This window comes from Paroedura picta, chromosome 14 (genome assembly GCF_049243985.1).
Source record: "Paroedura picta isolate Pp20150507F chromosome 14, Ppicta_v3.0, whole genome shotgun sequence".
NCBI classification, from domain to species: Eukaryota; Metazoa; Chordata; class Lepidosauria; order Squamata; family Gekkonidae; genus Paroedura; species Paroedura picta.
Genome location: NC_135382.1, coordinates 20226501 through 20240547, shown reverse-complemented (window position 1 = coordinate 20240547; position 14047 = coordinate 20226501). Strand labels below are relative to the sequence as shown.

General features: G+C 44.6%; 1 protein-coding gene across 1 annotated transcript in view; it reads left to right on the top strand.

Moving 5' to 3' along the window:
- Nucleotides 1-14047, top strand: part of LRRC36 (leucine rich repeat containing 36) — a 20329-nt gene extending 6282 nt beyond the window's left edge. Inside the window, exons 5-14 of the mRNA XM_077309931.1 lie at nt 1725-1810; nt 2463-2599; nt 3725-3776; nt 6015-6485; nt 9701-9936; nt 10397-10556; nt 10944-11113; nt 11925-12024; nt 12932-13046; nt 13742-14047. Of these exons, the coding sequence (XP_077166046.1) occupies nt 1725-1810; nt 2463-2599; nt 3725-3776; nt 6015-6485; nt 9701-9936; nt 10397-10556; nt 10944-11113; nt 11925-12024; nt 12932-13046; nt 13742-13952 (1738 nt within the window). The 3' untranslated portion in view covers nt 13953-14047. The remainder of the gene's footprint in view (nt 1-1724; nt 1811-2462; nt 2600-3724; nt 3777-6014; nt 6486-9700; nt 9937-10396; nt 10557-10943; nt 11114-11924; nt 12025-12931; nt 13047-13741) is intronic.

The window sequence follows — 14047 nt, the reverse complement described above, 5'->3', positions numbered from 1 at the left end:
AGTCTGCATCACCTTGAAAATTTGCCACACTGTTGCCAACTAACTTGGTTTAGAAGAAGAAGAGCTGGTTCTTATAAGCTGTTTTTCTCTACCCGAAGGAGTCTCAAAGCAGCTTACAATCGCCTTCCCTCTCCTCTCCCCGCAACAGACGCCCTGTGAGGGAGGTGAGGCTGAGAAAGCCCTGATATTATTGAAGAAGAACAGTTGGTTCTTGAAGAAGAAGAAGAAGAAGAAGAAGAAGAAGAAGAAGAAGAAGAAGAAGAAGAAGAAGAAGAAGAAGAAGAAGAAGAAGAAGAAGAAGAAGTTGCTTCTTAGATGCCGCTTTTCTCTACCCAAAGGAGTCTCAAAGCAGCTTACAATCACCTTCCCTTTCCTCTCCCCACAACAGACACCCTGTGAGGGAGGTGAGGCTGAGAGAGCCCTGATATTACTGCTCCATCAGAACAGCTTTATCAGTGCTGTGTGGAGCCCAAGGTCACCCAGCTAGCTGCATTGGGGGGAGGAGCGGAGAATCAAACCCGGCTCACCAGATTAGAAGTCGGCGCTCCTAATCACTACACCAAGCTGAGATCATCCTGTAGTTCTTCACAAACTACCATTGTGAAAACTGGCATCACCCACAGTCTTGGCAACTGGATTGCTAGACTGCTCCCTCTTGCTCCCTGCCACTCCAAATTATTTATATACAAATTAAACAACTTCCATCCCAATACTGCTAGTTGTTAGATTTCACTGCTCACTCCCATCCATTGCAAGAACTATCTATGCTCTGTTTACTTTCATTTAACCATGTTAAATTCACCAATGGGCCCATTCTGGGCCTCACATCTGGTCATCTATGCTCTGCTTGGGATTTCTGCAGTGCTTGGAAGAGCTGTGGTGGGCTGAGCTGCTCTCCTAAGATGAACCATGACAGTGCCGGCATGGCCACAGGGCAGTTGTCCTTTCACCTGCACTGTATCTTGTGCAAATGGTTATTCTTATGCCAGCGTTTTCACCACCATGATGTTATCCCAGCGCTGGGGCCACAACATGAGCAGAGGGGGATTTTATGATGCTGCTGTCTTGGGGAGCCTGGCAATCACCAATACAGAAGCCAAGCAAGCCAGTGCTATGTAAGTCTCACAGTAGATCCACATACCCTTGGGCATGTTTCAGCCATAAGGAAGTGAATAGACACTGCAGATGTATTTCATGTTTGGCACTATACATCAACAGTCTATTTCGGGCCTCAGTCTAAAATAAAAACCGAAAGGGATTGTGAACAAATGGAGAAAGGTCAGAGTGAGTGCCTAAGTAACCAGGGTTAGGATGGAAGTACTCCTTTTAAAATGAGATACATACTTTCACAATAAGTTTTGGGTGTGTAACCATGTTGGTCTGCAACAGAAAAGGAAGGAAGCTTTAATACTCAATAGTTTATACTCTGGAAATCTTAGCGGTCTCCAGTGCCCTAGTGCAGGGGTAGTCAACCTATGGTCCTCCAGATGTTCATGGACTACAATTCCCATGAGCCTCTGCCAGCAGTTGCTGGAAGGAGCTCATGGGAATTGTAGTCCATGAACATCTGGAGGACCACAGATTGACTACCCCTGCCCTAGTGGACTCAAATCTTGCATATCCACAGTCAGCAGAAGATGTATATTTGTATAGTTAAAGAGAGCCCAGTGCTCAAAAATATTTGAATTCTAACAATGCGCTGTTTTTGTGTCTTGCTGCTCTAGTGAACATACAATGAGGAGCCAGATACGAGACCAGGAGATCTTTGCAATGTCCGATTTGGATACAGAAAACGTTAGAACGGTTATGGGTAGGAATCATTGTTACTGAGTGTGATCTAGGACAGAAGTGTCAAATAGGTTTGTGCACTAAGGGCCCAATGTAGCCAATTTGGCTTCAGCGCCCATTAAAGTCTATGGCACCATTGACTACAATGGGAATTTCAGCGTTTCTGCCTTTCCTGGGGCCTGGGGTGGGGGTGGGGGGTTAAGTTACAGCATCCAAGCTATCAAGGTAGCTCCAGGAATCTCTTCCCTGACTCCCCTCCACATTTCAAAATGATTGGTCCAAGGGGTCTACTTTTAGGGGCTCCCAAAGAGGGTCTCCCCATCCCTCCATTATATCCTATATACTGCTGTTTTGAAGGAAGCCCTAAACTCCACCCCCCTCCCCCTGTATTAGTTGTAGCCAGAGCTGTCACATGGTAGTTCTGGCTGCTGTTAGTGTGCCATTTCCATTTTAAGTGAAAAAGGAAGGGTCCCCCTCTCTTAGGAAAAGCCCTGGGAGCTCAATGAGTCACAACTGGAAAATATGATATCCATATGCAAGCTCCCTGATAAATACAGGGGCATGCTGTGCTCCACCTTGGAAAAAAATCAACATGTAGAAGCAGTCATGACTAAACTTCCTTCTAGTTATTGTTATGCTGGAAAATCAGCAGTCTCTTTCTCCTTTGAGCACAGAACCAAACCTTTGCCACTCGCCTCACCACCATATGTCATACCATGACGGGAAGAACTCTGTAAAGGTTCCAGCTGCTTCCATGCTGCAATCCTGCAAGTCAACTAAAGAGCACATGCCACATAGCCTCCATATGCAGGTACCAGCAGGTGTATGCTCAGATTTTGTTGTATGTAACTAAAAGAAGGCAGATGAGTCTGGGCCAGAAAGTCATATGGCTGGAATTACAAAATGACAGTGACAAACCACATTTGATCATCTCTTGCCTTGGAAGTCCCATGGGGCTACTTTACATCAACTGTGAGACAGTAAAAAAAAAAAATAACCATAACATAATTTTAGAAATCACCAACATCAAAACATCAGCCCTTGTATCTTCAGATGGACAAACCCCCTAATTCTTAAGAAAATATCAGCTCTGAATGTGTGGTAGGGATGCCAGTTTCCAGGTGGGACCTGGGGATCCCCTGGAATTACAGTTCATCTCAGAGATCAGTCCCCCTGGGGAAAATGAATGCTTGGGAGGGTGAACTTTATGATATTGTACCCATTGAGGTCCCTGTCCTCCCCAGGCTCTGCTGCCAGATAATTTCCAGTCGTTCCTTCCAGAAGAAAGATAAAGCAATCTCAGCTTCTCATATGCATCAGAAATTTGTCACAACGCAATAATCTGTGAGTGCAGAACCAAGGGTTAGAAAGATGTGTGGCTGCCTTTGAGAAAAGCAGCCTCTTTCTATCTTTTTGTTCCAAAGCAAAGATGCACCCCAAACTGTCATTGTGTCTGCAGTTCCTTAGCCCTGCACGTGACAACCAATTAAATTGAGCTGGAAAGGGGAAACTTGATGGTGTCACGTCACAAGTTTTACTCACTAATTACTTTGGAGGGATTCAAATGGGTAGCTGTGACAATGTATCTGAGGGAGCGTGCGTGCCCACGAAAGCTCACACCCTGCATAATATTTTGTTGGTCCTAAAAGTGTCTCTGGACGCTAAATTTGCTCTGCTACATCATAGGGAGAGGGCTATGCTTTTCCAAGGGAGCAGTTGTGAGCTTCTACTCTGATATCCACCACCTTTCCTTTGGTCGGATTCTGCTTCAGGGAAGTACCATATTGAGCTAAACTTGTTAAAATAATGGCAACATTTGCTACGATGTATGATAAACTATTAATATTTATTCAAATCTTTTGACTCAGATTAGAAAGTAAATCAGTAAATATGTAACTGTGGCCTTTTTCATATGCTAAAGTCTAATATTTTCTAGGCAGATGATATAAAGGGAAGACATTTTCTGGGTCATCAGCCCTTGGACAGTGGTGAGTGTTTCAGTCAGTTACTCTCCCAGTTTGAGGGGAAATTACATGCATCCTGACCACGAGGAAATAAGAGCTCTTAAGATCCTAATGCTGATCTGTTATCTCAGGCTTATAATTCTTATAAACAGCAAATGAAGTGTCTGGATCATACCACTTCAGATTCACTTAACTGAATGCTGCTTCATACAAAAAGTATCCCTATGCATAGAAAACTAAATGTAAAGGAAAATATGATTTCTCCTTGATGAACAAGTTTTCAGGGTATAGGGATCTACGTTCAGAGAATGCAGTCCTCCACGTGAGACTTCTCCTGAAAGCTGAAGTAATATAGATCACTTGCACATGGGTGCTTGCCCATTTGGATGTTTTGGGAAATCAGTTTTTGTTTCCTCCTTCCCCTACCCTCCATGTTGTGGTGGTTCCATGCACCTCATAGGTTTCACCCTGTCATTTATGCAGTCTTTTCCAAATATGGAAAAGAGAGCAGTGAAGTTTGGGCAGCATCTATGTGGGTGGGAACATCCAAATCTTCCAGGTCCCATTTGCCCTGCGGTGCACCCATTTCCCCTCGCAATTGACATATTGTAATATGTTAGAATATTATAACACTGTCTGCCAGATCCTCTAAATTCTGAGCTTTAATTGAAATAAAGTAAATCTTTTTGGTGCAGAGCAATGCAGCAAAAAAGGGCTACATATTTACATTGTGAGATGAAAACTGGGGATGTTGCAGATTGTTGTAACACTTATATAACATGATAATGATCTGCCTATTCCAAGTTTTCTTCAAAATCTTTTTAAAAGGTTCCCAGTGGTGGAATAAGAGGGCAAGCATGGCTACTGGGAGAGACGTAGAGGAACTGCCTTGCGAAAGCCCTGCCACCACTGTGTTGTATCGGCAGCTGGAACCATAGCAGGTAACCACACTATCCCATCCCTGTTCATAGCCCACTTCAGTTAAGACACATATCCCAGGATGCCTCATCTCCTTTTTGTAAGGATGACGCTGTGACGTTTTCACGATTTATGAGAGAGAGATGTTTCAGTATGTGTGTGAGAGATTCTCACTCCTGTTACTGGATGCTACTGTCTCTGGGAAGAAGGGAACTTTCGGGACTCTGCTTTAACTTGTTAATAAAAGGTTTATTCATTTCGTTCAGCATAAAGATTTAGAAATTCATTCATAGATCTTTTACAGACTGTTACTTTGTGTAAGATATATTCACACTGGAGGCTTGTGTCACAAAACCAAATATGAGCATTCAGCTTCAACTGTCAGTTCTGTCAGAGACATGGGGCCTCCTTAAGCCCATAAGTTGTCTGTATTAGCTGTGAATTCTGAGGCAGCTGCAGTCCCCAGTCTCTATGAAACTTGCCACCTTGATGGCCCAGAGAATCTCCTGTATCCTCTCTCTTCCACCAAACCTTCTCAGGTCTCTCCCCAATACCAAATCTCTGACTTCCTATGTCCCGCTTTGACTTATTAACTCCCACTCTCTGACTGTAGCTGCCAGTGGATTTCTCTTCCTTAGAACCCTCCAAGTCCACTCCCCCTTTAGGAATGTCTCCTCCCACTAGGAATTCCTTGGCTCTTTGGCTCCTAGCTATGTGGGGAGACACCTACATCTAAAAAACATGGTCACAATCCAAGAAGCACATGCTAAAATTGGACTACTTGAATGCCCTATTATTCTCATTTAAAATGACTGGACATGTGCCTTGAGATTTTGTTTCATCCTCACCTCATTTTGAGACCTCTATAATGCCTTCTGAGTGGTTTCCTCTTGCAGCCATTGTAGTGTTTGCCACCTTGCAACTAATAAGCCAGTTTTGTGGCTGTTCGTCCTCGCTGCACATAATATCCTCCTCATCTTATGCTTCAGGAGATCAAACATGCATCTGTCACACATATAATCACGTTTAGAAATGGAACCTATGTATAAATACAATCTGATTAAGCATCTACTTCTTTATAACGAGCGTCTCTGTTCCAGAAAAGTTGATGGGCCAGAAGCATCTTGTGACAGAGACAAGCAAGGGCAGGGGCAGCACCGAAATAATTCTAAAAGGTTTTTTTTTTTTTCAAATGCAGTGAACGAGTCTGTGATGCATAGCACTGCTAAAAGCAAAGTAGGAGTGGATCTAATTATTTTCATAGAGGGGAGTCCCTATGAGAAAGGGGCTATGCCTTGAACAGAGTTTTAAAATGCATGTCCTCTCCCGGGTTGTTTTTTGCAGAGCACAAGCTCCTTTCCTCATCCCCTCAAGGCAGAACCTCCTTGCACTCCCAAGTAAGAAACAGAGCCGGGTCGGGTAAGGGAAGACTTCACGTGTCCTTTTCCGAAGACTGCTCTTCAGACTTCTCTCATGGCGAAAAAGAAACAGGGCGAAAACTGGACCTGCTTGACTTTGGCCAGGATGCTTCTCCAAGCAGGAGTCTGAATGATGGAGGGAAGCTTAACCCTCACGGGTTGACCAGAGACCTCCGGCCGAGTAGCTATGAGTGTCTGTGCTTCACATCCTCCACTACTCACAAGGAGCTGCTTAAGAGGCTTGCAGATGACAGGAAAGCAGCAGACAATATCCTTAATTATAACTCCAAGGTTGCTAAGGAAGCCCTGGCTGCTACCCGCTCCTCTTGCGGGGATTTCCGAGGACAGTACTTGGAAATAGACTCGGATCCCGAAAGTTCCCTGAAATACAGTTCAGGTGAAAATTTGTTGTTTTTTTAATTTGTTGGTTTGCTTATTTGTTTAGTGGTCTTCTTTCTTGCTTCTTAACTTCTTGAGGTTCTGCATACACGTGTCTTTGTGGTTTCTGTGCAGTCCCACCTGGGTCTGTGATTTCCCCAGGCCTGCCACCAAGAAAGAGCCAACAAGCTATATAACAATTTCTAGAAGCTCCCAAGAGTGCTCCCCCCTCCCTTCACAGAGGGTGACTTTCCAGCCCGACTTCTTATGGCTTTTTGGACTTCTCCTCAACAGAAATACAATCAGTCAGCAGCTGCTAATAAATTTCACGTGCATAGACTGGAGGAGAGAGAAGGCACAAAAAAAAAATGCTCTAGAAGCAAAACAAATCAACCCAGATACTTAGAAAGAGACTAGAACTGATACTTGCAACCAGTTTGGATAGAGTGGTCAATTCATGTAGGACAGACTTGCTTGGGATCTCCTTTCCCACAGTGTCCTCCAGGCTTGTTGCAACAGGAGGGGAGATTGTAGCTCCCTGTGCTCTGGTTAGCCTACTAATTAGAAGCTTTTTTCCAGAAGTAGTTGTGGATTTGCTACATGTCAGAGCAGTCAGAAGGCTGTTTTGCTGCACCAGAATTGTAGAAAAAGTCCCATTATGCTGACTACATCATCAAAAGAATAAGCCCTGGCTTTCAGGAAAACTTTTAAATACGTGGCGAGTGAATGAGCTCATTGTAAATGGCCAAATAGCGATGCTCAATGATACACATAATTAATTATGTGCTCCTAAGAGACAACAACAAACGTCTGTGAAGGGATGCTCGCTCTGGAAAGGAAGCAGAATTAAGTTTGAGCTTCTTGGTCTGTCCTCTTTCCCCTTTATGTCTTGTAATACTTTCCTTGTTGTCTGATTTTGATGTAAATAGCAGGGGGGTCCATGAAGAAGTTACGGGGTGGAGTGGGAGCAGGCTAATGATGAGGAAGGGAAATGCTGGTTTGGCCTTTCCTTTTTCATTACCCTTCAAATGCCTTGACCAGCAAGAGACTTTGGACTGGCTGATGTGTTCTATGAGCTCTCCTAAGAGCTCCCTTGCCCAGCGTTTCATGGAAGCTGGAGGCCCAGAAGACCCTGGGAAAGCTTGGTCTTGGGTCCTCCTCACAGTCTCTTGGCCTGGCCTATGTGATAACTTCAGAGGGGCAACATGAGGCAAGCTTGTTTCTGTGCCCCTGACATAATTGAGCTCGCCTTGGGCATAAAGAATGAATATGGCAGATTAGGTTGATCCCTGAACCCAAGGCATTCTAACTCCTACAGTGAGTTTGGGGATGAAGGGCAAATACCCCTCACTTTTGGGCTGAAAGGAGATCTGCAATGAGCTTCTTGCTTCTCTTCATCTATCCCACCTCCTGCTAGTTTATGGGATTTTCCTTGATACCCTCACTAACCTTTCAGAACTTCCAAGCTCCTCATGTGAGGACTTTTAGATTGATAGAGATCAATGCCCTTTTTGCATTTTGATTGGGCTGGGATCTTATGGATCTTCTCCCTCCCTGTATCCTTCATGCAACATGTGAGATGTGGTCAGTGCATCCCAAGACCACATCACCTTAATAATAAAATAAATTGTTAAATGTTGCCAAACAAGAAAAAATTATTCTGTAATATCCCAACTTTCTCTCCAATGAGGATCCAAATTAGCTTATGCCTACATTATGTCAAAACAACCCTGCAAGGTAGGTTAAATTAAGAGTGTTTGACTGTTTGAAGGTCATCCATCAAGCTTCAGTGACAGAGTGGAGATTTGAACCTGGGTCTCCTAGATCCTGTTCTGACACTCTAACATTACATCACCGTGACTCAAATAAATGTGAGGAAATTTGATCTCTGTTTTTGAAATATTTTGCTGATCAAAACACCAGAGCAAGTAGCCTGTCTACTCATAAAATTTTTATCCTCAATAGTTTCTGCACCCAATGGCCCCATCCCCTGCCATTTAACCGTGATTGGAAGACCAGGTACTCGTTACATGCCAGTGCATAAGACTATTGTGGTGTGCTTTAAAAACTGAAAATACATTTAGAAGAGAAAGAATTTAGAACAGAGAAGCAGCAGGAAAAAGGCTGTTTGGAAACAGGTTTGGAACCACTTAAGCTGCAGGGAAACTGGATGGTGATTTGGAACAGAGCAACAATGGGTGAGGAAAAAGTTAAGCACTTCCTCCCTCCCCCACTATAAATCCTCCTATAGCTTTTCCCCTCCTCAGTAAACAGCACTGAGTTACACCTAATGTGTAGTTTTGAGAGTTCCTTAGCTTGAGAAAGAAACCTCCAAAGTTCCTTTAGTCAGGAGTTAGCGCTGGCTGAATTCCAAAGTATGGCTGAGTACAATATTACACTGCAAACGATTTAATAATTGATGAAATATTTGCTTTCCCATCGGCTTCGGATGCCTTGTCCTTGTTGTCTCCTTATTGCTTTTCCTCTGGAAAGTCCAGGGTTTGAGGACAAAAGCCATTTCCCCAGCAACATCACTATTGGTGTCAGTAGCTGATGAATCTGCCTGTCTTTTGAACGCTGTAAGGCCCTTCCTTGGTTCCACAAGGAAGCTTTTTGAATAGACCTTATTCTGAGAGTCTGCCCTTGTGGCCTCAATAAGGCTGACACATCTTGAATATTAGGGATTACTATATTAAGCCACTTATTATGGACCAGGCACGCCCCTCTACTTTAGAATCTCTGTTTCATTTCCTTAGGGACCATCATCCTAAAATGACTTTGTTGATAGAGAAAAATGTTCAGTCCTTTTATCCCAACAAGTGAAGACATGTTCCCCCCTGCCACTCAATATTCATAAATGAATGAGCTTCTAAGGGAATAAAAAGAAAGGAAGGTCGGAGGGCCTGTGTTCATGTTTTCTCCATTGCATTCTTTGCTGTATGCAACACACAGACTCGAACCGGGAATTAAAGATCAGCAGGGGCTGTGGCTCAGTGGCAGAGCATCTGCTTGGCATTCAGAAGGCCCCAGGTTCAATCCCTGCTCTCTCTGCTTAAAGGATCTGGCAGTAGGTAATATGAAAGGCCTTTGTCTGAGACCTTGGAGAGCCGCTGCCAGTCTGAGCAAACAATACTGACTTTGATGGATCAAGAGTCTAATTCAGTATAAGGCAGCGGCATGCGTTCATGCCTCCTGTAGAAGGTAACTTTTGCTTCTTGTGTCCTCTTTCCCTAGATGCAAAGCTGAACAGTCACTTTCTTCCATTATCCATCCCTCCTTCTTCAAGCTTAGGGGACTTCCAGCCAAAGTACCGATCTTTATTGGATGAGATGCCGCTTGAGGATTCACAGCTGGTTTCAGGGCCATTATCCGTGGCCCACAGAGGGCAAGAGCCTCCAGTCAGCCGCTCGCTCAGCCCGTCCAGAATGAACCTTAAACACAGCCGAAGCCCTACACATTGCTTTAAAGAGGCAAATAAGTGCTTTGTTCTGTACAGCGGAGCAGATTGGTGGGAAATGGAACGTGTCTTCTAGGCTGTTCCACATGATGATGGGTCTCTGGGGTTTGCTTGTTGTCACAGCAGCAGCTGCTGATGCTACACGGCAGCAACTGGGCATTCACATGGCAGGTTTCCTTCTGTTTCCCCTGCCCAGGTCCTCAGAGCAGACCTCCCTCCTCCCCATGTCACAAGAGGGGGGGGGGGGTCCTGTTGTCTTTTTCTAATTTTTTTTTAAGCTGGTAATTGATGTACTGATATATACAGTTTTATCAGCATCTTGATACATCCGTTACTGATTTAAAAATAAATGTCAAAAACATATGATGATGATTGTTTCCCATTAGATATCCCTTTAAGTGAGATGTTTGCAAAGATCTGGGACGAGTTTGACTTTGTGTGTGTGTGCGTGTCTCTCTCTCTCTCTCCTGTAGTTTCAATGCAATGAGCAGAGGGATGGCCATTATCGGACAGAAAGTCCCCATAGCGCAGAGAAAAGTTCTCCTGTCATTGTTGTCCTGCGACAGCTCCTGGACCTTGTCGATCATTATTGGGATGGTTCGGGCTCCCTGCTCCTCAATAAGGATTTTCTCGGTAGGTGGCCTCTCCAGAACTCCTGCCAGCTCTTGCATTTGGGAGACAGGGACAAAGAGCTCTGCTTCCCTTTGCCCATGGGCTTGTGCCAACTTGCTGTGGGATGACTTGCTTGCTGCGCTTGCTGGCTTTTCAGCATACCTTCGTTTCTGATGGCCTTCACCAGATCTTCCCTTTGGAAAACAGAACCTGTTTTCAATGCAGGGTCCCACCCAGGAAACCCTATACCCAGGCCGACACCCACTGGCCTTGGGAAAAGAATTCCCAGAGTAAAAAGGAGTCTCCTGGGCAAGATCGAGCACAGGCACGCGCCATCAGTATTTTCGGAATTCCTAAAATGTGCCAGTTCCCAAATGAGACCCTCTTTGTATTGCTGTTGTTCTGTAGCTCCAGCCCGTGACTTGCTGATGTGTCTGATGACTGCTGCCCCCTCGCAACAGGACGGCCCCTCCACTGCTGTAGCCACACCAAGTTCAAACTCCACAGGCATCCATTATAGGATCCCGAAGGACCTGCCAAAGTGTCCTCAGCACTTCCTGGGTGTCGACAAGCCAAGGGTCTGTGCCTTTGTCTCTGATAAAACAGAAGCAACATCTGTTGGTTATATTTTTATCATGTTCTTTTCCCAAAGGATTCAGGGCAATCTGAAGGCATCTCCTTTTCTCCATTTTGGCCTCCCAGTAGTTCTGTGAAGTAGGTTAAGCGGAGAAGAAAAGCCAGGAGGGGGCAAGTTGGGTCAGGAGCATGGCACCCATCGTCTATTTGCCCCCCTTGCTGATTTTGCTATTGCCCCTTCGCAGGCTGTTTCCTCCAACAGGAGAAACATAGATAACAAACAAATATTTAAAGGGATTAAGGATCATGTATCTGTAAAGGTCAGATCAGAAATTTCATAAAGGGGTGCCACGGACAAAGATATTACAATATTTTAAAATGTGTGGGTTAGCCACCACCACCCCAGTAGCTAGTGATTTCTGTGCATATGCTTATTTTACCCCCAAAAAATCCAGCTGACATTTTGGGTTGCCTAGCAAACCAAGATGTCCCTTGAAAAAAAAGTCAAAAAAAGTTATGGATTGATCATGAAAGAGACAACACAGATGGGTGAGAAGGAGAAATCAGGTGATTGGAGGATGCTGAAAAGGGAAGGTAGGGCTGGGCTGGGGTGGGGGAGCAGAGGCAGAAGAAGGAAGGAAGTGGGGGTGGAAAGAGGGTGAAATTTCCCTTCCAATGTGAGTCCTGTTTTCTTTCTGTATTGCAAGGATCTTCTTGCCCTTTATCCTACCAAAGGAAGGTCCTTTCTGTCACAACTACTTCTATGAACAGCCTAGTCGAGCCCTAACTCTCTTGCCGCATCTTCCTCAGCAGAAACCAGAGGAGAGCCAGGTAGCATCCTTCAAGGGTCTTAGCGGGGAAGCAAGTGCTGCTTTGAATTACGATCCCCAAGGAAAATTTTCAGTCTCTTATGGTAAGTCTCAGCAGAGGAATCAGGTACTAGGGAAGGGGAGGACAGAAATACTTTAATAACAAAGGCTGAAGTTCCAGAGGGGTAGCTGTATGTTGGCCTGTCCTAGCCTGATCTTGTCAGGTCTCAGGAGCTCAGAAGACCAGACATCTGGTCTTACAAACTGATATGTTCCATGTATTATTGTTTAAACATAAATGTGCCAACCTCTAATCTGGCAAGCTGAGTTTGATTCCCCACTCCTCCTCCACATGCAGCCAGCTGGGTGACCTTGAGCTCGCCACAGCACTGATAAAGATGTTCTGACCGAGCAGTAATATCAGAGCTCTCTCAGCCTCATCTACCTGACGTGTCTGTTGTGTGGAGAGGAAAGTGAAGGCAACTGTAAGCTGCTTTGAGACTCCTTTGGGTAGAGAAAAGCGGCATATAAGAACCAGTTCTTCAGTTCCTAGCTTGTCTAGCCGGGTTGGGTTTTTGTTTCCCTTTTTGATTCTTTAGTGGATTCAGTGGGGACCAAGCCTGATTTGAAGGTTTATTAACTTGATTCAGATTCATCTTACTTCACTAATTCATCAATAGTTAGGAATGGTACCTTGTGGAACATCCATTCCTTTCGCTGGATCTTGTTTTCATCACTATGGTCTAGTATACTATAACCCAGCTATATCCTAGTAAACTGAGCCTTCTAAACTCTCTTTACAATAACTCTTCCCCTGCCTTTCTGCTGTCCATAGCTTGGAGTTGTCTGTGCGTGTATTTGCCAGTCTTTATCGTGTCACAGCTTTTGGTGGTTTTAATAGCTGTAATCTTTTGGAAAACAGGTCCCTTGGATCTATGTCTTTTACTCTCCGTGTTTGATCTGTGCCTTTTGTTCTCCTAGCTATGTTTGTCCTTTGATCTTACCTTGTAGATGAATTGCTAAGTCAAAATGAGCATCTGAGTGCTCAAGTGGATGTCTTAACTTCAGAATTAAAACAGCTTAAAAATCAACAGGATACCATCAACTTACTGCGGGAGAGTCAAAAGTAAGTTCCAACTAGCCATTTCCCGTGAGGCAAACAATGGTACAGAAGCGGTCTGCTTACACAAGCCCTTAGTGCCAACTCAGCGCACTTTTTCAGCCCAGTCTCTGCTCACAGAGCAAGGCCTGGTTCAGACAGTCTGTAGTGACAGTTTTATATGGCTGAGTCCTTGCCGACAAGGGTGGACTGCAGTACAGGTATTTCCTAACCTTACTTGGTATTCAAAGCATAATTCAAACCAGGGCCCATTCTACACATGCTAGATAATGTGCTTTCAATGCACTTTTGAAGTAGATTTTCCTGTTCTGCACAGGAAAATCCAGCTGCAAAAGCACACTGAAAGTGCATTATCCAGTGCATGCGGAATAGGCCCAGGAAAGAGATCAGCATCAAATGCAAGGAGAGGTGTCACGCAAACCCCCAGTCTGGATTGCCTACTTATCTGCTGGTGTCGGTATTTTCAGTATTTTATTACATACATTCTTGTAGGTAATGTTTTATTACTGTTGCTAAAACTGTTTTAATCTCCACCTGGGAATGGGGAAGATGAGCATACAAAACTTAGAATGGCAAGCAAGTTGTATAATGTCTAGTCCTTCTGTGCCAGTTTGAAGGAAAAGGGCCCTCCTGGTTTGGACAGCCAGGCTGTGTTTTGTCAAAAGTGGCATCATTTTACCCTTTCTGTCCATCTTGTCCAGGTCTCTGGTTTCCACAAACAGCTTTCTCCTGCAGCAGCTGAACAGAGAACAGGGCCCTTCCCCAGCCAAAGGAGCCCTATTTTCGGAGAAGACCACGACTTCCGCAAAGGCACCTTTCTTTGAGAGAACATTCCACCATTCTCCACCTTCTTCTGCCTTTGGCTCCAGCCATCTGTGTAGTTCACAGCAGCTCAGCAGCTGTCCTCTCTGACAGGGAGCCCAGAATCACCTTCCCGTGCAGAAGATCTCATGAATTATGGTTCGTTTAACATAAGAATAGCAAGAAATGATGCGTCTGCAGTTTGA